This window comes from Zonotrichia albicollis, chromosome 3 (genome assembly GCF_047830755.1).
Source record: "Zonotrichia albicollis isolate bZonAlb1 chromosome 3, bZonAlb1.hap1, whole genome shotgun sequence".
Classification (NCBI taxonomy): Eukaryota; Metazoa; Chordata; class Aves; order Passeriformes; family Passerellidae; genus Zonotrichia; species Zonotrichia albicollis.
Window position 1 is genome coordinate 72,220,054 of NC_133821.1, and position 25,479 is coordinate 72,245,532.

General features: G+C 43.2%; 1 protein-coding gene across 1 annotated transcript in view; it reads left to right on the top strand.

The window, feature by feature from the left end:
• The first annotated feature begins 3,277 nt into the window (after positions 1-3,277).
• The window catches only part of MTCL3 (MTCL family member 3), a 43,424-nt gene continuing 21,222 nt past the window's right edge, over positions 3,278-25,479 (top strand). Inside the window, 6 exon segments of the mRNA XM_074537841.1 lie at positions 3,278-3,426; positions 4,151-4,279; positions 6,495-6,979; positions 6,981-7,418; positions 7,740-7,964; positions 11,350-11,508. Coding sequence (XP_074393942.1) covers positions 6,569-6,979; positions 6,981-7,418; positions 7,740-7,964; positions 11,350-11,508 — 1,233 coding nt within the window. The 5' untranslated portion in view covers positions 3,278-3,426; positions 4,151-4,279; positions 6,495-6,568.

The window sequence follows — 25,479 nt, forward strand, 5'->3', positions numbered from 1 at the left end:
GGAAAACTTTTCCATTTACAAGTATATAAGAAAATAGAAAAGTTGTAATGTATTCATTGTTTATTCTCAAATTACCTCTTATGGTGCTTAGTCAACATATTAGAAATAGGTGAACTAAAGTCTCAAAGTTATCTTTTTTTTTTTTTTTTTTTTTTTTTTTGTATGGACAGAGAAAATGGGCCTTGGCCTGGGGTAGAATTAGTTGTGTGCAGCACATCCTCCTGGGCAGGGAGATAAACTGCAGCCTGTGCCAGCTGGGGCAGTGCCAGCACCATGAATTAGCACAGCATGCTCCAGAAGCTTCTCTTTCTGAGCAAGCATAACCCAGCATATTCCCAAGAGGGCAGAGGAGGTGAGTAAGCAAGTGCAGAAAGTACAGCAATTGTGAGCCATCCAGGCATTTTCCTGGAAAAGCATCCTCTCCAAGCCACTCCTGAAATCTGTTATTAAAGTATTCTCTGATGAAAGCTAGGAGGTCATGCTTTGGTCACACTTTTAGGGTGTTATGTAAAGGGATTCTCTTCTTAACTTAGGAAAAGAAACTTATGTGACTTAAGCTAAACTCTGCTTGGAGGAGAAATTCCTCCTCTCCTTTCTGTTCCTCTACTTTCGTCTCTTGCTTAACCGCACACAACTTAATGCAGTTGTAGGCTGAAAAACGTGTCTCTACATGAGCAAGCAATAATGGGGACTAGAAAATAAGGTATCTTGTTTTCTCTTCTTGACTCTAATTTGAGTCAAAACAATTCTAGCTATTGAAAGCAGAAAAGTAATGAAAAAGTCATAGGTATGCTCTACCAGGGTGCAGCAGGTTGCCAATGCTCTGCAGAAAAATAAATCTAAGGTGGGAGAATGAAATAGAAATGAAGAAAGCAAAATAAGGTGGAAAAGAGAAAGGGGGTGAAGCTAGAGTGTGATACTAACAGGATAAGAATTGTCATACAGAGCCAGATCCAAGATTTTTTATCTTACTGATAGGTGTCTAACTGTGGTCAATAGTAGATGTTGGAAGAGAATGCAAAAACACAGATTAATATCTCTCCCAGACCATCTCTCAGATCAAAAAAATAGTCAGAGGAGAGGTGGGTTTTGAGCATGTTTGTCCTTTTTTGTCGCCAACTAATTTTTCTTTCATTACTTTCTTCAATCACTTTTTAAACTCATGAAGACCCTTATATTCCCAACACGCCGTGTCAGGGAGTTCAATAGCTTAACCACAGGGACTGTCTTCCAGGTGTTTGGAATGCATCACCTGCTTGTTTCTTTCCTTCACATTTGCATGTCTGCACCATTTGTGTGGGGAGACGCTGTGAGTAACGGTGAACCTTTTACACTTGTTTACCTTCCTCACTAAAGATTGTAGGGACTTGCATCACATTTGTCCTCAGCCACCCTGTCTCATGTCTGAGGACTCCTACCATTCCTCATCATTCCTTGAGCAGAGGCACTTCAGGCCCTGACCACCCTCCTCTGAACCTTATCCCATTCTACCAAGCCTGATTTGAGTTAGAGAACCAGAACTGCTCTCGGCAATCAAAATCTCTCTGCACCAGGGAATTATGCGGGACCAGTAATTATATTTTCTGGTTTGTGCTATACTTCTCACTAAATAATTTCTGATATTCTATTTCCATTATTTTTTCCTGACATTTGAGCCAGTGTATTTGTACAAGTGTTCTGCACCACATCAGTGTTTCATTTCTGAATGACAATGGTCAGCTGAGATCCCCTTGTTTTCTGTGTGAAATTAAGATCTTTCCTTCTGTGTACTATTTCAATCCACAGGTTTTTAGTGACTCTGCAATAAAATCTGCTCATAAATGGAATTTTTTACTGTATTAATTTGTATGTATGGGTCTCTTCATACTGCACTTACCCAAGGGTAGATATAATTATTGTATCTTTTATATCATGATCTGTTAGTAATAGAAAATGCCCACAGAGATCTGGCAGAAAATTTCCTAGTGGAAATACATCTTATATTAGAAAAAGTGTACTTTTGGTGGTTGTATTGATTTTATCCATTTTCCCCAGAAAAGTAAATTATATGAGTAGAATATTTTTGTGCCCATGTCAATTTTTATAACTCTGTCAGCACTAATGTTTAGAGAGAATGGAAATTTTTGATAATTAAGTCAACCATACCAAACCACACTGAGAAATTGCCATTTTTTCCACCATAACATTGATCTTTACTATCAGATATATGGCCTGACAATGCAGGTGAAGATAATCTGATGACCTGGCTTTCATTTGGCCACCACTGCAACAAAATAAGAATCTGTACCTTTCCAAAAGCATGATCAAACTTGTCATAGGTGGTATGAGATGCCATCACATTGCATAATTGTTTTCTGTAGAAAGTTCATCCAAGCAACTCACCCACCAAGGGAGCAGAAAAGAGGGTAAATAATGTCTAGGGCTTAAAAGTAGAGACTGTTGTGCTTGTCCTTCTGAATGATATTGTGTAAATTAAATGTTATGTTGTTGTGATGTCCTTAATACTTCTATTCTGTTTATTCACTGGGATCAGGACCTAGATGTTCTAGCAGAATCTATCTAGTGTTTTCATAAGAAATTTTCTCAACTCCTACTCCAGAAATATTTTTCATTTTCATTCCTCATGTTTTCAATCAATTATTCTCTTTACTTGGTATGATTGCATTTGTTTTTTATGAGTTTCAAAGGCCAAAAAAAATCATTAAATATTAATAATTTTACAAAGAGCTTTTCATGGTCCCAGTGATTTTCTTATTCAGCAATAATGTTCCATTTCCTATTTTCTGATTGCCCTCAACTCATCACATCTATATATATCCCGTTCATGCAGTCCCAGGACTAGAGTCTGGAGGACATGCACCTGCATGGGGGCAGTACCTTCCTGCATGCCACATATGCTGGTTTAGATGTGTCGAGGTCTGCATGGCATATCAGGAGAGGTGGAGAGGACTGTCAGGAGGAGGGGAGCTCGAAGGGGGGCAGCCCATCTCCCCTGAGCTTGCCATCGCCCAAGGACTGCGCAAAAACCTCAGAGATAAATATATATGTACGTGCAATGTACAAACCCATGCATATGTTTGTATATTTTGTTGGCATCCTAGCACGTGTATGCACGCACATTTGTGCACGTATTTATGCGCAGTGTGTGTGTGTACATACAGTTTATATAGAGATGTATGCATGCATGTATATGCTGGTTTACCTATGTGCACGAAACCATCTCTTAATCATCCTTCGGGAGGAGTTTCCAGCCGGCAAACCCATTCTCCCCACGGCTGGAGGGAAGCGTCCGCCGCCCCTCCCGCCGCCCAGGCACTGCCGGGGCTGAGGCAGAGCCCAGGAGCTGCTGCAGGGGGAGCGAGAGGGACCCCAAAAGCAGCGCTGCTGCCCTGAGGCTGTTCTTGCTGGGTGTTCGCACAGACACAGGTGGGTCCGGGACACTCCCACACACAGCCTGCACACGGCAAGGGTCCCTCCTCGGAGGGAAGGGAACTGAAGCAAGTCTTTCCCCTGTTTTTCTTTGTTTGTAATTGGGAAAGACTTCAAGCGCAAAGTCTTAAGAGCCTCCTGAGGTGCTTCAGAGCAAAGGTAAATTCACCTCACGACAGAGCAGAGAGGTAAAACAGATTTGCCCGCGACACGAGTAAAGAAAGGGTCAGTGACCCGCTGGTCCCCGTGTCAAGGCGCGTAAATAACCCCAGGGAAGGATCTCCACCAGCCCAGAGACGGGGCTGCCTTTGTCTCTGCCCCTCCAGGCGGCAGCGGGCTCTTGCCGAGGGGGCGCAGCCGAGGGCGGCGAACAAAGGGAGAAAGCTCTGTCAGCGCAGCCCTGCCCGTTCAGCAGATGCCCGGCACCCCTGCCCGGCCCGAGCAGGCTCCCCTGAAGGGGACGCTAAATAATTGATCATCATCGATTGCCCGCATGCACTGGGAAGCGAGAGCGGGCGCATCCCTTCCCTGCAGCCCGCTCCTTCCCCCAGTTGCGCTGTAATCCTATTCCACCATGTGCAGATAGATGAAGGGACGTAATTCAGCCTTCAGGCCTGGGCGGGGTTCTCGCCGTTTAATCTTTTCCTTTCTCTTCCCTTCGCTGCTTTCTTCCCTTCCCCCCCCCCCCCCCCCCGTCCCCCCCACCCCTTCCGTCTCGCAGGCCCAGTGAGGTCAGCTCATGAATATTGCTTCATTTTCCTGAGAGGCTCCGGCAGCGGCGGGCACCTCGTGTGAGGTGCCCGGCTCTCCGTGCATGCATTTCGCCAGCCGGGCAGCGGACAAAGTGGTGGTGAGTAATGCAGATGCTTTAGATCCAAGCCTTTTTATTTTTTCATTCTACCTTTTTTTTTCCTTCTCCCCCAAAATGAAATATTATTCCTAATGATGTAACATGAATGTTACATGTTACAAACCCACCAGGTATGAGAGGGGGGGGGACACCTTCAAAAATCCCCTCTGCTCCTTTAAACCAGGACAAAAGGCAGAAGCCCTCCCAAATCTTAAGCCGCGTTTGCGAATTCTCGGCGGGGCAGAGGCAGATGCCCGGTAGGACGAAAGGGTCAGAGCCAGGGGGATGCTCTGCCCGAAGTTCGGGGCACTGGAGAGTTCCGTTCTGGCCCGTGGAGCCACCGGAGCGCTCCCTTTTGTTGCTTCCATTTATTTACCCCCTTTTCCGCCTGGACAGCTGTTCCCGACAGGAAAACCTGCCGAGACGCCGCGTCCCGGCGCCACGTGGGTTTGTCTCTGGGGAGAAGGTCGAGCTGCGGAGTTTTGTGAGGACAGAGATTTCGGACTTGATCTCAGACGGGGCTTTGGTTGTGCCAGTTAAAAATGTATATATATACATATATATATACACATGTATATATAAAATTAGCCAGCTTAACTCTAGGAGGTAGCAGATCTTGGATTTTGGGGCATGCAGGGTAAGGGATTGTGTTCTGGCAGGTCGTGGTTGGGTCCGATGTCTTAGTTGCCGTGAAAGTTACCTAAAAGATTCAGGTATAACATAGGGTTCCCGATGATTAATTTGAATTACGTTTCTTATATTTCATACCTGTATAGCTCCAAACAATGGTAGGGTGGGAATTCTGTTTGTGGTGGCTCATAGAAATGTAAGGAAATATTTTATAAAGTGTTGTCATACAAGTTTTATAACTCTATACACCCATGCTTTTTTTTTTTTTAACTAATTAATGCTTGGGAAGTGTCTGCCAAATTGTGTCATTTGAGCATTAATTTCCAGAATATTGGTTTAAATCAGGTGATTAATGACAGTGCATTTGAGAGGAAATTATGTCCTCCTGCCAGTGACAGCAGAGCAAACACAGTTTCATTGTCTAGTATGTTCGAGGGAGTAAACCAATTGTCAGGACACAGTATAGTCTCTACATTGATTTTGCCCAGTTGTGCTTCTTTCTTTATTCCCTGTTCTAGCAGGGAATGGTTAAGCCATGTTCTAGGAGGGAATGGGCAGGCCATGTTAGGAATGCTGTCATTTCTGCTGCTGTTCTTCCTAAAGGAGGTTGAATAAAGGCTGTGTGAAAAGAGTTTGTGGATCATAGCCATTATTTTCAGAATATAGTGGGGACATTAGCAGCATGATATGGCTTTTAACAGCCCTTTTTCATAATCTGTTGTGGTCATGAAAACTCTAGGTTTGTCATTATAGAGGCAAATTGTCAAGTGAGCTTCCTTCAGAGAATGACACATAACATTTTGTTCTGGGTGACAGTGTATTCCTTGCTTCTTCTGTTTTGAAAGTCTGCTGGAGTGATTATGTTTGAGTCCTGTATAACCTATTGATATGCATAACTGGCATATGAGTCTGAAAAAATGAAACTGGCATATGAATATGAAAAAATATGAATCGGTCTTAAGTCCTGCAAGCACCTCTGCATAAAAAACTGAGGACGTGTGTTTAGAGGCTGACTGCAAACCCCCTTTCCTTTATGACCGAGTCACCTTGCCCCGGAAGAGTCGCTGTCAAAGCTGAAGGGAAATCTGTAGCTGCTTCCACGTGTGCAGCCCTTTGTACAGTAGCTTTCCCCCACTCGGCTGTGATAGACCCTGGGACGAGTGTTTTAGCAGCAGACAGGTGCATTAGCAACGCAGGCTTGGTGGTGAGGACAAGGGAGAGGGAAGTTTGTGTGTGGGAGGAAATTCATCCCTGCTGTGGCGGTGCGGTGGGGGAAGGTTCAGCATCGGGGCTGGGGAAACGCCCCTAGGTGCAGGCGGAGTGGGATCAGGTCTCAGCCTCAGCCGAGCCCTTCGGGCCCTTCCCGGAGCTGCTCCGGTTGACTCTGGGCTGCGGTCTCTGCCGGATTCTCCCGGGCCGCTCCGGACACCGCTCCGCCCGCAGGTGGGCGCGGGCCGGGGCCGGGGGCCGGCGGGGCGCCGCGACGGCGGGGAGCGGGCAGGCTGGCCGCGGCCGTGGCCGGAAAGCCCGTCTCCCCGTCCTCCCCGTGCCCACCCCGACTGCTTCTCCGGTTCTCCTCCCCCAGCTCTCGGGGCGGCGGCGGCGGAGGAGGCGGAGGAGCCGGCCGGTGATGGACGCGTCCCCGAGATAGCCGCCGCCATGAGCCAGCCGCCTGCAGGGGGCGCCGCCGCCGAGCCGCGCCTGCATCCCGAGGGCAGCAGCGGCAGGAAGCAGCCGCGGGCAGCCTCGCCCGCCCGGGCCCGCGACGCCGCCCCGCGCCCGCCGCCCAGCGCCGCCAAAGCCGCGCCCGGAGCCGCCAAAGCCGCCTCGGCGCGGCCGCCGCCCGGCCAGGCCCCCCGAGCCGCCCGCGGCCGCGCCGCCGAGAAGCCGGGGCGGGGAGCTGTCCAGCCCGGCGCCGGTGCTGAACCGCCGCCCAGCGCCGGGAGAGGAGGAGCCGCCGCCTCCGAGGAGCCGCTGCCGCCGCCGGGCGCCGCCGAGGAGGCGCCCTCTGCAGGGGCCGGCGGGGGCGAGCGGGAGGGGGCGGCGGCGCCGCCGCCCAAGCAGTGGCGGGGGGAAAGCGGGGCGGTCCCCGCTGAAGGGCGCGGGGGAGGCGGCCCCGGCGCCTCCATCTTCCTCGGGCGCGGGGAAGGGCCGCGGTGCGGCGGCGGGCGGCGGCGGGTACTGGAAGGAGGGATGCCTGCAAAGTGAGCTCATCCAGTTCCATCTCAGGAAAGGGCTGGCGGCGGCCGCCCAGATGCAAACCAAGGGCAGCAACCACAGCAGCAGCAGCGGCAGCGCCTCCCCGGCCGCCGCCCCGGCCGAGCCTCCCCCGGCCGCCTCCGCCTCCTCGCCCGCTGCCATGGCGGCGGCCGGGGCGGAGGGGCTGCGGCAGGGCGAGGCGGAAGGCGACGGCAGGAGCTGCGGCCCCGAAGTCGCCCTGAGCCCTCACCTGCAGGAGGAGATGGAGGAAGAGATGGAGAAGCTGCGGGAGGAGAACGAGAGCCTCAAGGTGAGGGGCAGGGGCGGCGGCAGGAGGTGGGGGAGAACTAGGGCCGGGCGGGGACCGGGATGCTTCCCGACGGGAGGACCTTCCCGGCCTCCCTCTCTTGCGGCAGGAGCGCTGGAAGCATCGTTAAGATGGCTCTGATGTTGGGTGTGCGGGTAGTACCACTTCCCTGCTTCGTTTCGGTGCTTATAATGAGCTGGATTGTATTTACCTGCCCTCCCTGCGGGGCGGAGCTCCATTTTGGCTGCCTTCTCCTATACGTGCTGACATTTGTGCTTTTGACCCACCTGTTGCGTCCCCGTCCCCTTCTTGCCCCCGTGCCAGAACGAAATAGACGAGCTGAGGACAGAGATGGACGAGATGAGGGACAGTTTCTTTGAGGAGGATGCTTGTCAGCTTCAAGAAATGCGCCATGAACTGGAGCGAGCCAACAAGAACTGCCGGATCCTTCAGTACCGGCTGCGCAAGGCCGAGCGCAAGCGGCTCCGCTACGCCCAGACTGGCGAGATTGACAACGAGCTCATACGCAGCATGGAGCAGGACCTCAAGGTACAGACACGGGCAGGTGTCGAAGGGAAGGGAGCGTCTCAGATGGAGACACAACCATGCTCTTGGTCCTCATGACTCAGGCATTCCCATCCGTTCCATTGTGCACCCATGCAGCTCATGGAATAGCAATGGCCAAGCTCTTCTTGGTAACAGGAGCCCTTGCTGTACGTAGACAGGCTATTTTCAGCTCCAGTCCTATCATTTTTTGCAAAGGTAATGTGCAAGGAGTTACTCAAAAGCAAATTAGAAGCTAAAGGTTTTTGGCTCTTTATGATGAGTGCAAAACGTACCCTTCCACTGCAGAATTAAACCAACCTCACCAAACAGCCCCGTTGACTTTGAAGGGATTTTGTTACTCTTTAGTGAAAGATTTTAGAGGGTAAGCAGATTGAATACTTGCAATCACAACACTAAATCCTTACTGTGTTTCCATCAGTAAAAAAACTGCTGTCATATTCAATGAATCCAGGGTTTTTCACATCTACCTGAAAGCATAGACAAAACTCATCAAATTTCAGTGTGTCATCAACTGCATTTCATCCATAAGATCTGAATGAACCACAGCCTCTTGCTAAGGAAAAGTTTCAGTCTTTGTTTAAAGGTTGTCATTGGTAAAATACCCATCATCTCCATCCTAGATTGGTCCAATTACAGAGAAAAAAAACCTTTCTTGACACAGTTGGAAGTTAATTTCTGCTTCCATTCACTAGATATTGAAGTACTCCTGCTGAATGAGGACACATAAACATTTTTCAGTTGACTTGTCTCCCACTCAACTGACCTTTTGTCATGGAAGTGCAGACCTCTGTATAGCAAATGTGAGGTTGTTGGCCACACTTCTGCCCAGGACTTTAGTTACCCATGGCACATGGGCTCTGTGGGCTGCAGTTTAAAATGTGAATTTAATATGTGATTATGAATAAGGTTATTTTTTAACTTCTTTCTGATAAATATGATAGATGGATATGATGGATAAATATGTTATTCTCAGACCTGGTTGGGATCATCTTTTCTGAAAGTTTTCAAGCTTGTCATCACTATTATTAAAATTTCTATTTAATATTCCTTTTCTGTGTGTATTCAGAACCCACGTTTTCTGTTGTGGCTGTGACAGTTCTATAAATACAGCTGCCCATGTGGATCTTGACAAAATAGAGTCTTCCTGATCAGAAGCAAAATCACCCCCTTCTCATGGGGATTTCTGTTTGAAACAAGGATGTTTTGCACGCTCAGAATGATGCTTTGGTGATCAGTTGAGACACACACATTTGCAGGCAGAATTTGGAGATGGGCCTTCATATCCTGAGTGAATTGTGATTCCAGTTTATGGAGTTGGCTTCTTTGTTGGCTCAGTGTTACTTTAATTAGCAAGTCATACACATGTGGGCTGGGGAGGGAATTGTTGAGGGCACTTCTGCTGAGGTGCTTGTCTGCCAATACAGGAGATAGAAGCTAAGGCCTTGGATTTAGCTGGACAAAGAGCTTGCTTTAATTAGCATTTCTCCCATGTGTTTCCCAGTGTGACTGACTCATTGGAAGGAGCAGTGTTCTTGCAGAGTGTTCTCGCTGTTCATGAATGTGTTCTGCTTTGGAGTAGGGATGAATGTCTAATGCCAAATTTCTGCCTAACAGAGTTCTGGGTGCTGGCTAAACATAATTATAACTCATGTGGTTATAGGTAGTGTTTTCAAGTCCTCTTCTGAAGAAAGACTATCCAAATTGACATTGTTCATTTTGCAATATATTAGGGAACTTGATCCTTCAGAGATACATATTAATACAGCTGTCTGCAAGACTGTATCTTACATACGCCTGGATTAAAATGTATCTTGCATAAGTGAGTCCCATTTCCCATGTGATCTAGAATGCCCTGTATTTTTTTCCTGCATTAATAGCTATTCCACCAGTTTTTGTGTCAAAAAATTAGCTACCAGTAATTACAATATGATTTGGTTTTATTTACTGATCCAGACTGTGTCTATAGACTGTTAGGGTGCTGTTTTAAATATCCTCCATGATTTCCCACTTACTTTGGTTGGGCAACCAGATGAGCACTTTAAGTGCAGGAAAAGGCATCAAGCTAAAGCCCTGTGGTGTTTTTCTCAGCTCATTCTGCAGTCTCTTTGGGCTATGGTTATAATTGAAATTCCCCTCCACTCACTCTTTCTGTTGGGCATTATGTGTCCTGAGTGCGTGTGCAGTGGGGGAGGTTATTGAATGATCCTGTGCTACGCTGCAGTGTTGTATCTGTAATTCACACACACTGGCTTTCTTGTCAAGGGAGGCTGAGTCACTAGCTGATGCTGATTTCTGAAACCTTGGATCTTTCTAGATGCTTTCTTACCATTAGTATTTTTTCTCTACAGTTTTTGTATGTCAAAGAACTTCTGGCATACTAACATAAAGTTGGTTTGAGTGAAAGCCATGAAGGACAGCTCGCTGAACTCCCTTAGCTAATGCTGAGTTGGATTAATTATGCTTGCCAGTGTTCTAAAAAAAGCAGGAAATTAGGCTTTTCAAACTATATTTCTGTGTGTCTAAATCACCATCAACACAGTCATTAGTATGTGTTTAAATATTTTTGATGTGTGATTATAATTTCTGATGGTTTCACAAAATATAGTACAAGTGGCTTGCAGGGGAAGATTCTTATTACTTTTCATGAGGAGGAGGAATTAGATCTTGTCATATGCCTTTTGACTCTATTGCTATGAAAATGCATTAAAAATCCCCCCAAACAACAAAAAAACTTAGTGTTCATTTCCATTGAAAATATCGGATGTCATTTGTGCGAACACAATGTCAGTAAAAATGTTGTTTGTTCATATTTTGATCTTAAAATGCACAAATGGTAGTAAATATTTTCATTAATTGTCCACCAAGGAGAGAGAAACTAGCAGAGTCAAAATAAACATGTGTCCATTTCCAGTCAGAGATAGACACAGCTAGGGAAGGCCTGGAGAAGATGGGCCCTGCTTTTAGGTGCTGTTGCGGGTCAAGTATTTGAAGGGTGTGTGGTTTTGGGCAGTGCTAATGAACATAAGCTAGCTGTGGTTGAGAGAAAATAGATGATGCACTGTCTGAAGGAATAGTGAAGGTCCTGTTTAACTGTTGATGTGACAGAAACTAAGAAGGAGTTGGGGTTTAATGTCTGATATGGTTTCCAGTGAAGTCCATAGGGATAATGTATAATTTTTTGGAAGGAATTGGCTTGAATTTGGAATTATTTAGAATTCTGTCTGTGGATGTCCTTGTCTACCTGTTTCCTTACATACCTCTTCCATCAAAACACCCAGAATTAGCTTTTGTATGGATGCTTAAGTACTAAGCACTGCAGCAGTCAATTTTTCTTTTAACCCTTCTTTTGATATACCATTTCATTTAGGTTGCAAAAGATGTGTCAGTGAGGCTTCATCACGAGTTAGAAAATGTGGAAGAAAAACGTACTATAACAGAAGATGAAAATGAAAAATTAAGACAGCAGCTTATAGAAGTTGAAATTGCCAAACAAGCACTACAGAACGAGCTGGAAAAAATGAAAGAGGTTAGTATTGCCATTTACTTCTACTCCAGTTATTTGAAGAGTTTAGATTCTTCCTGATGAACTGTTTTTCTTCTACAACTTGGTTTGGGGGCAAACAGTATGGCAGTCAAAAGTTGAAAGCTGCAAGGAGTGCTAAAGTACAGCTTGATGGTTGTGAAGCTGAGAAGAAACTGAAATATTTGGTGTTTTGTAGGTAAAACAGGAACCAAGTGGTGCCTTTTTTTCTCTCTCTACTAGGAGGGAAATGTGAAGTTAGTGGTAACAAGAGTTCAGAGGCTTTGATACATTGTACCTACATAAATATTCATGTAGGAAGTGTGCTGAAGTGTGCCAGAGGCATCTGACTTTACAGATGATGTTTTCCATAGGTTTTTACAAAGAGCAGTAGTTCTTCCCTTGCTAACTACTGCTGGGTACTAGCAGGCACACTGAGACTGGGGATCTAGCCACCTCCCCATCTTGTTCAGTCGTGCTCTTTGGAGTGCTGGGAAGTGAGAGACTCTACCTGGCTTTTCAGTCTAAGCATAATTTTTCATTCTATCTAATTAATCTTCAAAATTACTCCAGCTGCCATTATATAGATGCAAGATACTGTGCCATTAAGTAAGCAGAAAATTGCATTACAGCAGTATTAGCCAGGCTGACAGAGATAACAAAGCAGCAGTAAAATGAGAAGCTGTTGACTAGGAATGACTTATCAGAAGTCCCTAAAAACAGCTCTCCCATTTCCTCTTCAAGATTCAAAATTCAATGAATGCCCTCAATTTTCACATTTAGGAATATTCCCTAGTAGGAACACCAGTGTCTTCTTTGATCTTGTATGAAGCAGAAGAGACATATTTAGTTGTCAAAAAGGGTAGGAAATTTTGAGTTGTATGATGTTCGGGCATTTTTAGGAACTGCAAATGAATCCTTTAAGTGATGTATTAAAGTATTAAAAACATTAAATTTTTTTCTTTACAGGAGCTGAATTTCAAGCATATTAGTAGAGGTTAAACAGGTGATTTGTTCCACCTTCTGCTGCTTTCTCAGATAACTGCTGATTTTAAAAGGGCATGAAAAAAATCTGAGCTTTAGTCAGGTTTCCACTCATCTCCCTGAAACTTTCCCCTTCTGTTTTCTCTCTGGTTACTGCCATTAAATAGACCTTGGTTTCCTCTTGATAAGAGCATGATCTTTCTGTAATTATCCTTGTAACTTGTTTTTAAGATTGTCTTTACTCCAAAGTTTTGTTATTCTTGTCCATTCACACTCTACTTTCTTTTAGGTTCTCATCTCTGGCTCCTCCTTCTCTCTAATAGGTTATACTGCTGTAAAATCATTTTTCTTCCCTTTTTTGAAGCATCTTCAGATTACAGTGATGTTTGGGGGCAATGTAATAGTTTGTGTTCTTTGATATAAACCAGTTAATGGATTTCTTCATCCCTGTCATCACTAGTCACTTTATCATGGTTCTTCCCTCTGGCCCGCTATGCGGAGCTACGATTCTGCCGCTCCCGCACTGCTCTACACTCCTTTCTTTGGCTTAAGGGCTTAGCCCTTTCTGGTTTTGCTGTTGGTATCAATGAAAGGGTGCTGGAGGCTCCAGAAGAGATGGTGTCATGTTTATGGTTTCTGTTTCACAATAATGGTTTTCATGAAGCTGAAGCAGATGGATGTTTCCCAGTGGCGCCGAATGGGGGCACTGAGCCAGAATGAAAACGTGAAGTAAGGCTTGACACCATAGTAGGGGTGGAGTGGACAAAGAGTCAGAAATACATCCTTATACTGAAGAAGGGAGAACTGCCTTATGTGTCATTGTGATTGGCAGGATTTATGTATTTCAAATAGGCTGCTGAGTTACTTTCAGCACGTGAATGCTGATTTTCAGGCCAGGACTTTCAGCACACCATGGGGGAAGATGGAGGATGGGTGAGGAGGTGCAAGTCAGAGGAAAAACAAGTTTGAAGCAAAGCCAAATTATTATTATGCACTTTCCAAATAAACCACGACTTGGGGGACTCATGGAAACATGCTTGTGAAGAATAGTAGTAAATCTTACAGAGTTGAAATTTAGAATCTGTGAAGAAGCTATTCCAATGTTAATACAAAAAAACATGAAAACAACCGAAAGCAGTCTGCATTAGAATTTTTCCATGACAAATAATTTTTCTTCTTCTCTGGCAATTGAAGGTTTCATGCATTTTAAATGTCATTGTCAGGTAGTCATAATGTTAATTTTCTCTTTGTTTGTGAGTTATTTTCCTCTAATTTCATGGATTCACAATCCTTTCTCATTTCAATACAGTCATTGTAACCAATGGAACCTCCTGCTTAAGGGAGTTCTACTCAGCTTAAATTGAAATATGGGGAAGACCTTTGTCTGGTTTGGGATCTTTGCTTTATTGAGCTTAGAATTAATTGGAAACTATCTCTCTAAAGAGAAAGAAACATTTTGTTTTACAACATAGTAAAAATGCTTGGAGATGTAACGATTGATTTCTGTACTTTTGTCATCAGATGTACTGCAGAAACCCAAACCTTTCAATTCTTAAAATCTATTTATGTACAACTGCCATGTGAAATTTCTTTCTCTTTAATAATGAACAGTGTGAGATATCAGAAAATTAAAATATGACTTAATAGAAAATGTAAGAAAGAAAGCATAATGTTTTGGTAGGTAGTCTCTAGGGCAGGACCAAAGCTAAAGTTTTCTCTTTGTGGATTCTCTGTTGATTCAAAAAGCATGGAGACTTGACTGAAAATATGCAGAAAAGATAAAAGCTAGCAGATGTGTTGGTTTAGAGTTAAATCTGGAGTACTCCAGTGAACATTTGGGTGAATATAGACATATGAATGTATTTGTCCTTTTATGTAAAGATGTAATTGCAGTTTGCCTTCTTGATTTGGAGCTTTTGGAAAAAACTAATTATCATAAATTCCACAACAAGTTTGAAATTGTTGTTGATGGCAGCAGAACTTGCAAGCATCCAGGATTTGGAAGGTGTTCCAACAATGCATTCATTTTCTATCAGTTACTTTTGCTTTCAATCCCCCAGACTGCAACTATTTGATGGAAAGTTATTCCTGCATATATCCACACAGACACACAAGATTTTTAATCTGTGTTGGTTTTATTTGTAGCAACTGCTGCTGATTTCTTCTTTAATATTGGTTGCTATCAACTGTAATCCTTTTTGGGAAGCCAAAAACAAAGTAGAGGAATTGTTTCCTAGCAGGAAAGAGAAACGAACAGTAGCTAGACGTAATTTTTCAGATATTAAAAAAATTAACATGTTAATAATAATGAACATGTTGTTCATTGATTAATTAATTAATTAACTTTCATTAATTCTTTGTTAACAAGTAAAGCCTAGATTATGCTTATATATCTTTCTGTTATCATGAACTAAAAATTAATTTGTTTGCTGTAGCTATGTGCAAACACCCAGCTAGCTGAGGTTTAGTGGTTTGTTGTGAAACAAATTATGTAGAGGGAAAATATGGTTGTTGTACTGCACCCTGGGCTTTATAAATCCTTGTTGCAGTGCAGACATGCAATGGCAAGAAGCACAGTGTTTTTCAGGGACATGTGTTGTGGAAACCCAGAGCACTGGGAATATTTCTCTGTCTGCTCTGGGGCATCCTGACCCCCAGGGGAACACTGACTTTGACCCTCTATCATGGAGAAAGTTTGCTAGACTTCAAGATAGACTAGAACCCACAAAAGTGTGAAATAGATTATAGAGAGTAGCGTAGGTGCATCCCTTAGGTGAGAAATTTAGGTTTTGGGATTTTTAGTATGTTGTGGATGGAAGCAAGATGGAGTGCACAGGGTGTCATCCTGGGTTTCTTCTTCATGCTTCTTCTTCCTTCTTCTTCATGGGTTTGGGTTGCATTTTGTAATTGGCCAGAAAAGTCCACATAGGGGCTTTTAGGGATCAGTTATTAGGTTAAAAGGGAAAATAATCTAGGTGTCAGTTCTTAATTGGATAGTTTAATCTTAAAAGACCTTGTAACAAGAGATTGTTAGCCATTTTGTGCTTTCTAATGAAAAGCTGCCAAATTCACAGTAGTGAGACTGTTTGACTGATAAGAAATAATAAACACTTGAGTCCAAACATGAAATACTGTCTCAAGTGCCTTCAACCCAGAGAAACCAACAACTGGTACCACCACAGTGTGTCTCTCTGGATGTGTGTGGATTGCTCTGCTACTGCTCCAAGCTGGGCAGATGCAAGGCAGCTCAGTTCTTACAGCTGCTTTAGGGCGCTGTTGTCGAGCCACCATTTTCTTCTGAGCACAGACTTCTAGTTCAGATACAGAACCTGTGATAACCATGGCACTGAACCAGAGATGTCTTTTGTGCCTCCAGTTCAGACTGCAGGCACAGGAGTTTGTCCCTCCCTGCATGGGTCTGTGTTTTGCTGTAGTGGTGCCTGTCTTGTCAATCCGGTTCATACACTGCATGGGAAGGGAAGAAGGCAACAGGAGCTGGGGAGCTGGGCACTGGAGCTGTGAGGAAAAATCTGAATTCTGTTCCTTATTTTGACACTATCCTGCTGTGGGACCACAAGAATGTAATTACACTTTTCTGCTTACTCTTGCAACCTTTGCCTGCCCTGTTTAAGCACAGATTAGCTCTTTATACTTCTCTGAGTGTTCAGGCTGCATAGACATCAGAAGGATAGCTGAAAATTTCACTTAAAAAGCTGCTATAAAAAAAGCCCAGACAATTCCAAATTCAACTCCCCAACCTCACAAAAAAACCCCTAAAACCAAACCAAAACAAACCCAAAAACCCCCAAAACAACAAAAAAGCACCTCAAACCAACAAACCCACGCTATGAAAGATCTAGTAAGATGCTGTCCTAGTCCCCTTGATCATCAATACTAGCTTGCCTTGCTCTTCTAGGATGAAAATCCAGTATCTCTTTTTATCACAACCTTTTCTTTCTTTAAGCCCCTTCTGCCATTTAACCACAACCACTTATTTCAAGTCTTTCTTCTAGAACTCACAAAGTGTCACATTCTCCAGATTCTTTCACTCAGTCTTGATCCTGTGTCTCTCTTCTCTCTTTCTCTTTCTATTTTTTCTCTTTCACTTTTTCCTTTTCTTTCTCTTTCTCTTTTTCTTTTTTTTTATACTACTGATAGTAGTAGCTGTTGTGCTGTCTTCTGATCTCTAAGCCCCAGTCTTGTCCTTCTCTCCCACCATTCCTTCCTTCCCTGCATCCTTCCAACTGTTCGCGAGTGTCCAATCTCCTCTCTGGATTTCAAGAATTTTCTAGTTAATTTTGCTCTTATTCTGCTTTAAATATATTATCCCCATTTCTTAGCTACAACTTCTATCTGCTGTGAAATTTTTACTTTTCCCCTGGTTCCTCCACCCCCTCATGCAAATCTGTCAGCTTCCTTGGTTTGTTCTGTTCCTTTCCTGGTTTCCAAGCCTTAGCTCGTCATTTTTAAATCTGGTCTGAGAGCAGTGGAGGATCACTCTCTGTGCTAGGAAACAGCAACTGTATCACTGTGAGCACCTGAAGGAAGGTTTCTGGTTCTAATGCTTGGCTTCAGCTTTATCCAGGCCCTCATGGAACAACAATTGCAGGACTAGTTGGCTTTGCCTTCTGGCCCTGGAGTTGGAACATAATCTGTCAGCTGGAGAAAACGTGCAGATTGATAGCTGGCAGTGGGAGAGGGTGAGGTAATTTGTAAATACTAAATTTTCAGCAATTCAAACTGGTAAGCTCCAATGAGTAATTACCTGGTAATATATAGGAATTGAAAATTTCTAAAAGGTTATGTCATCCTTTTGATGAGTTAGGAAAGTATGAGGTATACATGGTATATAAACACAAAAATGGTCTGGAACACAGACATATTGGGGTGTCTCAAGAGGACAGTTGCTAGAATAATTTATTAGCAAACAAGAATATTGTCATCTTAAAAAGAGCTGAATAATTTGCTGAAATTTCCCAAAATATTAAGAGTGTTGGTAGCTTACCCCAGGACAGATGCTTGGTGTGGAAAATCTGCAACACTTAAAATGTAATGAGGTTGCAAAAGATTGGAAACAAGTCTCATAAAGAGTGGTGGTTTGCAGCATTTCCAACAGGCAAGGCAGCCATATCCAACAGTAACATTACATATTTGGATGCTTTCAGAACTTCCCTGCCTGGTACTTTCTTGATCCCTTCTCCCAGCACCTTAAACTTCACCATCTCACAGGCAGTGCTGCCAGTGCTTCCACTGACCATTAAACCTCTGATTCCTTGTTTGCAAGAAGTCCATCAAAGTAATTGCCACAGCTGCCTTATTCATCACCTGTGGCAAAAATTGTCTTCAATCCATTGCAGAAATCAGGTGACTGGTAGTTGTCTGAAAATGCTTCATCTATTTCCCTTTATGCATCAGATGATCAGGAGACACTTCAGAGGGTGCTCCTCTGTCCTCTGGTTGTTGCCATTAGCTCACAGCTGGCCCATCATCACCTGTCACAGGACAGCACCAAACACAATTGAACTGCTCTTTTGTGTGGAGCCAAACCCTTCTTCCTCACCTTTAGAGTTTTCATCAATCCATTGCTGCACTCCAGGCATGTGAGCTGTCCTGACTGGTCTCTGTGATTCCAGTGAGGTCATAACTACGTGGATGTTCATGGATTTCTAGCTTCTGTTTGTAGCCTGTGCTGCATGCATATGAATCACTGGAGAGTGATACTTGAAAGAGAAAGTTTAAGTCTCCTCCATCATGCTGTCTCTCAGGCACATCATAATTGCACCTCATATTTTCATTTTTCCTCAAAGTTAGAGCCATTTCAAACAGCTGGTAATGGAGGGAGCAAGGTTAAGCAGAGTGAGATGAGAGGCTGCTGTAGCTGCTCATCCTCACAGGCTCAGTGCAGTCAGTGGAACTCTGGAGAGTTACAGTAATTTACTTGCTCTTGGCACCAGATGGCAGCAGGGGAGGATTTAATAGGGCTCTCACAAGACCAGTTCCTTTCTGTGTCCTTTGGAGTATCCAATACTAAGTCTATCAGCAACACTTTTACCAGCAGTACCTTTAAGCAGAGGGTTTCTGTGGTCTGGAATTTTGATTTGTTGTCTCAAATAAAAGTAACTAGTTTTGATGAAAAGAACAGCAGGGTACTTATAAGACTTTTCAAAAAGAGATGAGAAACAAATGTCTGCCTGGGTTTCTACAGGAAAGAGAGAAAAAGTCCTCTATCTCCAAGCACAGCTCAGTGACTTCTAAGCACGACATCCCAGCAGATGTGTAACCCCCAGTCAGAATTGCTTGTATGGTATTCTGTTACCTTTGCTGTCTTGCCCAAGAATTTTGATCCTTTAAAAACACTACTCAGCAGGGGTGCTATTCATAACCTGTGAGGGTGTGATTCTGACACACTTGCTCAGAGCACACTGTGACTTCACAGAGACTGAGATAAGCAGAGTTTGCTTCAGTTTTGTTCTTTGAATATGAGAAAAGCATCTTAATGGAGAGAGAAATTAATCTCTGTAACAGAATCTGTTGTAGTAATTCTCTGAAAATGTCATGCCATAAGCAGGGGAAAAAAAGTGCATTTGAGATGCAGCTGATGCTTAAACTTTGTAAAATTAAGATTTTAATTATCTATCCACCATCAGCAGTTCTCATGAGCCATTTGCTTCAAGAGTTACTCAAAATTGAATATATGGTGAATAATAATGTATTCCAAAACATAGGTAATAAATATGTAATTATTTCAAAGGAATAAATCTCCATAAACATCTTATTTTGTGGAGATTTTGTGAGTAAAGATGCCTGGAAGGGATATTTTTCAGTCATTGAGTTGGTGTGCTGCTTTGTGAATTTCTGCTGAATGGTCTGAAAATTGACAAGGGTGTGTAAAAGAAGTGGCAGGATTGATGGCTGATTAGAAAGTAATAATGAAGGAGTGACAGCTGTAGTAAAAAAGAGTATATCTGGAATGGGTTTAAAACAGAAACCAATTTAGTCATCACAAAATAAAGTCTGATGAGTTCTGTTGAATCTGTAAACATAATGGTCCTACTCTGATTTCATGGGGACATAGAATTCTTTCCTTGTGTCAGAATCTTATTTTATTTTCCTTCATCTCTGTGGTAGATGGCAGCAGCTTTAGATTTGCAAGTTCTCTTGTCAAAGGTGTTACTGATACTATATAGAGTCTCCAGGCAAAATTAGAGTCTCTTTGCTGTAAGGTGTATTTTAAAGGAAAAAAAACCAGTAATGACCTTAAAGTAATGACCTAACAGTAATGATCTTAAAAAAACCCACAAAAAAACTAACTAGAATGGAAGCATAGAATAAAAGCTGAGTTCCCAAAAACATAGAAACTATGTTTTACAGAAAGGACATCAGTCCCAACATTCTGGTCTCAAGCACCTGAAACCTTTTTTTTTTTTTTTATATAATTCTTTTCAAAGTTGTTTTTTGCTACAGAATTGCTTCCAGCAGTCAAAAACTATATATGTAAAGCAAATCAGGCTAAGGAAGGGCCCACACACTGAACAAGCAGTCGCTAACATGTCCCTTAGATGGTTTTGACCTGGGTCAGCTGCCGCTGCTTCGTTGCTTGGGCATGATTTGGGGTCTAGCCTGGGTCAGAGCTTGTTACAGATTGACAATTTGGATGTGTTCCTGTTTGTTTGAAAGGAAGCTGCAGGGAACTTCAGCTGTATTGTCATCAGAGCTGAAAGGAGACTGAATTGTGAAGAGCCAGTTGGCACCGGGTCCTGAGAACAGTCTCTGACCATTTCATTTACTAGTGCAAAAACCAGGCAAAGGTTCTGTGACTTGGTGTGGAGCCAGATGAGATGGCAAACGAGATGCAGAACAGCAAGTCCAGTCTGTTGCTGCCATGTGAATTCCTCCTGCTGGGAATTACTTGGCAAGAGGCAATCACTTGCCATGCGCAGTTGTCCGTGGAAGTAATGGACAGGGTGGGAGCTGTGGATCGAGTGGTAGATGGTAACTGGTTATCAGGGAAAATGGTTTGTGAGCATGAACTCACCACAGAGCAGGTGGTAAGAGATGTATTTCTCTTAATACAGACTTTAGAGTATGACTTCCTCAAGATATAAAGGAGAAAGAAGACCTTTTTTATCTCTTTGCTGAGCATGCAGCCTCACTACCGACTTCACTAAGGCTGCCAAAATATGATACCACATTAACAAATGGAGAAAAGTCTGGGAAATAAAATATTAGAAGGCTCTCTAGTGGGCCTCAGTCACAGAAAAAAAATTATTTTTGTACTTCTCAATTTCAGTATTGCTTTACTCAAATGGAGACTCAAGTGTCCCTATATACAATTTAGACATAAGGGTACCAACTGGAATGCTAAATTGAAACAAAAAGTTGCCAGGTCACTTAGAAGTGTAAAAATTAGCTCCCTTGTTTAGGGGATTCTTAAATAGCTCTATTATGTTACTTTTCACAGTATCAGAGACAGCGTGTAATCCACTCTGGTTTTTAGTTGTTTTGCCTAAGTTGGTTTTGTTATTTGTTTGGTTTTTTTTAATAATACGTTGCATTTTTAATATAATCATTTTTAAAAATTAATAAAATATGTATTTTTAATAATACTTTTCAAATTCCACCTCACATTTTATTTTTGCACATTTTTTCATTTTTGGCAGGTGGAAATTTTTTTCTTGCTATAAGACATTATGTATGATTACTTTGGATCTTAAAGAAAGAGATTGCATGATATGGAGGACAAATTCAGTATCTTTGTACTGGTACAAAAACATGAATGGGAATATAGATATAGGCTAGGATTATCTAGATTTAGAGGAAATCCATATGGCTTGTCAAAATTGCTTTCTATTAATTGGAAGGCTTTATAGAGGCAGAACAGACATTTTCTAGGTGCTGAACCAGAGTTCTAGATGCATGTTTTTGTATGGAATCAATGTACACCAAATGTCATCATATTACTGGAAGTCCCCCCAAGGCTTTGATGAGTAATAGGTATGCATGCTTTCTGTCCCTTGTACCACTGTATTTAGTCCTGCTTAAGTGCACCTGTCCCTTCAAACAAACAGCTGAAATAACAGAGTATTTGCAATGTGCTGATACAGGTCAAATATGAGCTTGTTTTAGATTGAAAAAGAAATTGCCATAGCTCTGTTATTGTTTTAGTGTATGTGGTCATTGCTGGTTTCAGGGCTATCTTCCTCACATATTAAACTGAGCTTTTCAGAAACCCCTTATGAAAGAATTTTCTGTCTTTACATTCTCTGGATGTTCTAGCAAATCTACAGTTTCAAAACCCTCCAGAGAACTCTGCAGCCTGATAGATTTTTCAGTTATTCTGTACATGGAATTTCCCAATGCATCTTTCAGATGCTCCTGACAGGAGTTTGGCAGATCCTCACAGCTGTAGGTAGTTTGTCCTGGCTTTAGGAGAGTAAATAGGAAGTGGCACCATGGAGGTTTGTGCTGCTCTGCATTTTGGCTGAACTCAGCTGTTGGTGTAAGGAAGGGAACCTTGTCCTGTCACAGTACAGATGGCTGTTCTGGAACATGTCCTGGGCCCTCAGGGTGTGACCTCAGTGCAGTTTCCAGTGTAAAAACAGGTGAAACAACTTGGCACGACCTCAAATGGAATATGGACAGCAGAGACATGTACAATAAAGCTATCACAAGACTTTCTAAATTTACTATACAGTAGTAATTGTTCATCACTTTTTTCAGAATGATGGTTCCGAGAATTTAGGTGGCTGGCATAAATTCCCCAGTATGTTCAGAATCAGAAAAGCCTAGTGAAGCAAGCATACCTTTGTGTGCTGCTCTGACTAGTATGTAGTTCCTGAAGGAAAAGTGATACTGTTTGTTAACTAGTATCCTAATGGTGCATAGTAGGATGCAAAAGATGTGGTATGATACTCCAGCCTTTTGATGGAGTTTGGTCCTTCTCCTTGAAAAACATTTCCCACATCCTTCTCCCTGCCCTCGCCCCCGCTCAATCCCCCCAAAAATCAGCCCAACTTAATGTTTTGTTGCCAGTGCTTTATAATGTCACTTGTGTTTGCCCACAGTACACTTAGAAATAAAAGGTTATGAAGTCCAGATTATCAGTCAGGTTCAAGGTGATAAATCAGGTCTAAGGTTCAGCTGGAAAACCAGTGCACAGGTGTACCAACAAAGTCCATGACCAGTGACAGGAGCAACTGTGGTGAGCTAATGACAGACTCACTGCATCTCACACAGCTCAAGCTGGACCTGAAGCATGGGCTGAGCTGAAATGGGGCTCCTGGGCCTCGGGCCAGGGTATCTGGGGGGGCCCAGATCTGTGTTTCTATGAAATATCTGATAGGATGGAAAGAAGAAGGAGGCAGACTCTTTTCAGTGGTGTTCAGTGACAGAACAAGAATAAACTTTAGTGTGAAGGTGCTCAAACACTAAACTCATTGCCTATAGAGGAAGGAGATTCCACCTCTGGAGAAATTCAAGACCGCTCAGGACATGGCCCTGAGAGGCCTGCTTCAGCTGTCTGTGCTCTGAGCAGGGGGCACTGGACTAGATCTTCAGAGGTTGTGAGAGACTGGACTATTAAATGATTAATGACTCAAAACATTTGTCCATTTGTGGAGGCGCCAGGGTGCTTTGCTGAGGCCAGCTGTGGGGGCTGCTCATAACAGAGGTCTCTTTCAGCCCCAACTGTTCTGATCTGTTCTTGTTAGTAACAAGCAGAATCTATTTTCCCACTTTGCAGTGAAGCATAGAGGGGTAGAAAAGGTCACTTCTGGATAGGGAGAAGGAAATGGTTTCCAGGTTACTTCTGCTAAACAGGAGAGCTCAGGGTCTCTCCAAGCAGACGTTTTCCCCAAGACAAACACAGCAAATGAACAGATCTGAGGCAGCTACGTGCTACCAAGAGGGGCATGTTCACAGTGGTACTGATATTGCACAGAGGTTTGTGTCTCTGCTGGTGCTCTGTGTCACAGCTGTGCATGTGTGTGTCTGTGCTCAGCACTGAGCTCTCCGTCAGGCACATTCCTCACGTGCAGTGCAGGAGAGAGGCAGGAAGAACAAAGTGCAACAAGGGAAGTGTTGTACACATGCAGTAGTGGGGAACACTGCCCTGCAAATGGCTTCTGTGTGCCATTGTTCCAGGCAGCCAGCTGATTCTTCATAAACTGGCAGTGTGCTGGCTGTGCTTTACCTCTGAACAGCCCTGGAAGAATATGACACTTCAGAATGGCGTGTTCTGACCCTCTTCTTTTAGACCCTGTCATCTTTTAGACCCTCTCATTCACACACATCTATAGCTATATGCTGTAATATGTGTCACTTGACAGGGGAAACACTCAGCTATAGGTGTGCTGGGATCTGGGATCAGCTCAGCAGCTCTTCTGAATCATGTGGAATCGGTGCTAGCCAGGAGCAAGAGCACCAGGCTTTTGATGTTTTGGGTTTTTGGTTTTGTTTTTTTTTTTCACTTACTTCAGTGTTCATAGTATCAAGAAATGCAACCTCCTGACGTTGGAGAAATTCAGATTTTGATAATGTTCTATAGCTAAGTTCCAAGTACTGCATTTCTTATTTTGAAGTAAAAGGGAATGGATTAACCTCTTAGATGTGCAAGTGTGCTTTTTTGAAGTCTTTGTTTCTGCTTAGATTTTTTGACATATGATGTGATTTCCCCTCTTTCCCCCTCATTGCTAGTATTAACAGCTGCCTGTATCGAGACATGTAGAATAAAACCTGCAGGTATCAAGTCCCTTTTTCTTTGCTTGATCCTGGTTGCATGATTGTTTTAATTGACTTAAGCTAGCTTAGCAATTAATCCAGGTTAGGATAACAGCAAAGCCCTTTGCTTAGGTCACAGATGAGTACTTGCACTTAGAAGGTCTTTGCCATGCATCTGTTTCCATCAGTGTTGTCCGTAATGAGAGGACTCTGCCTCCCTGCAAAGCACGACTGATGATGACATCCAACTGCCCTGATTATCAGCAGGCTTTTAAATTACAGGCTGGTCTAAATTATTTTAAATGTACAGATGCTAGCAGTTTAACTCTTTGATTAAATGATTAATTAGAAGCACCAGAAACAGTCTTCCAGAACGACTTTTGAAATGGAATATTGCCTTGCTGATACATATAAATACATGCAGAGGTTTATTTTTCCTGTGATGAGCTTCCAGGAGAATTGTTGCTCAGTTTCCAAATTTTGGCCAAGTTTCATGTGTTCAGACATTATGAGGACCGAACTGTCTTATACAGTAAACCAGTCTGATCTTCTGAATAACACAGGTCATAAAATACCCCAGCTATTTTATTCAAGCTGGTGCCTACTTTTCAGAAATGGGTGCTAGTCTGTGCTAATAATTAGCAGCTGAGAACAGTCTACCACAGCTCTTCGTGAACTGTCCCAGGAATTGGTAAAAATTTGTGCCTCTCTTCTCATCTGAATTTGCTGAAAGTTAGTTGCCAGACAGGAAACACACTTTCTTTCTGCCTTGCTAAATTCAAGACTCCATCATCAATGTTTTGGTGTTCTTTTCTTTGTTTAAAATCTTCATGCTTAAGGTTGATATCAGTTACACGTGTGAAAACGAAGCATTTAACCTAGGTTAGGAATTTGACCTCTCTCAAAGGAGAAAGGTAGACACCACTTGAAAGTGAATTTTTCCACTTGCCTGAGGCTGGTTTGATTCTGTGGAGAGGCACAGCCTTTCTACTCACTGCAGAGCAAACCCCAGTTTTGATATCTGCATCCCACATTCATAAACCTTTTGGTCACAAAATTACACCTTGATATAATTTCAGCTGATTATTGTCTATGACCCTGCAGGTTTTTTTTTAGAGATATGGCTTTTCAAGAGATCTTCTCTATTCTCTAGGCAGTTCTCCTGTTGTATTAGCATAACTTTTATTCCTTGTTCTTACATCTGTATCTTCATATTTAGTCATATTAAAACCGATTTTATTTGATTGCACAAGGGTTTGTATCAGTGACCTTCCT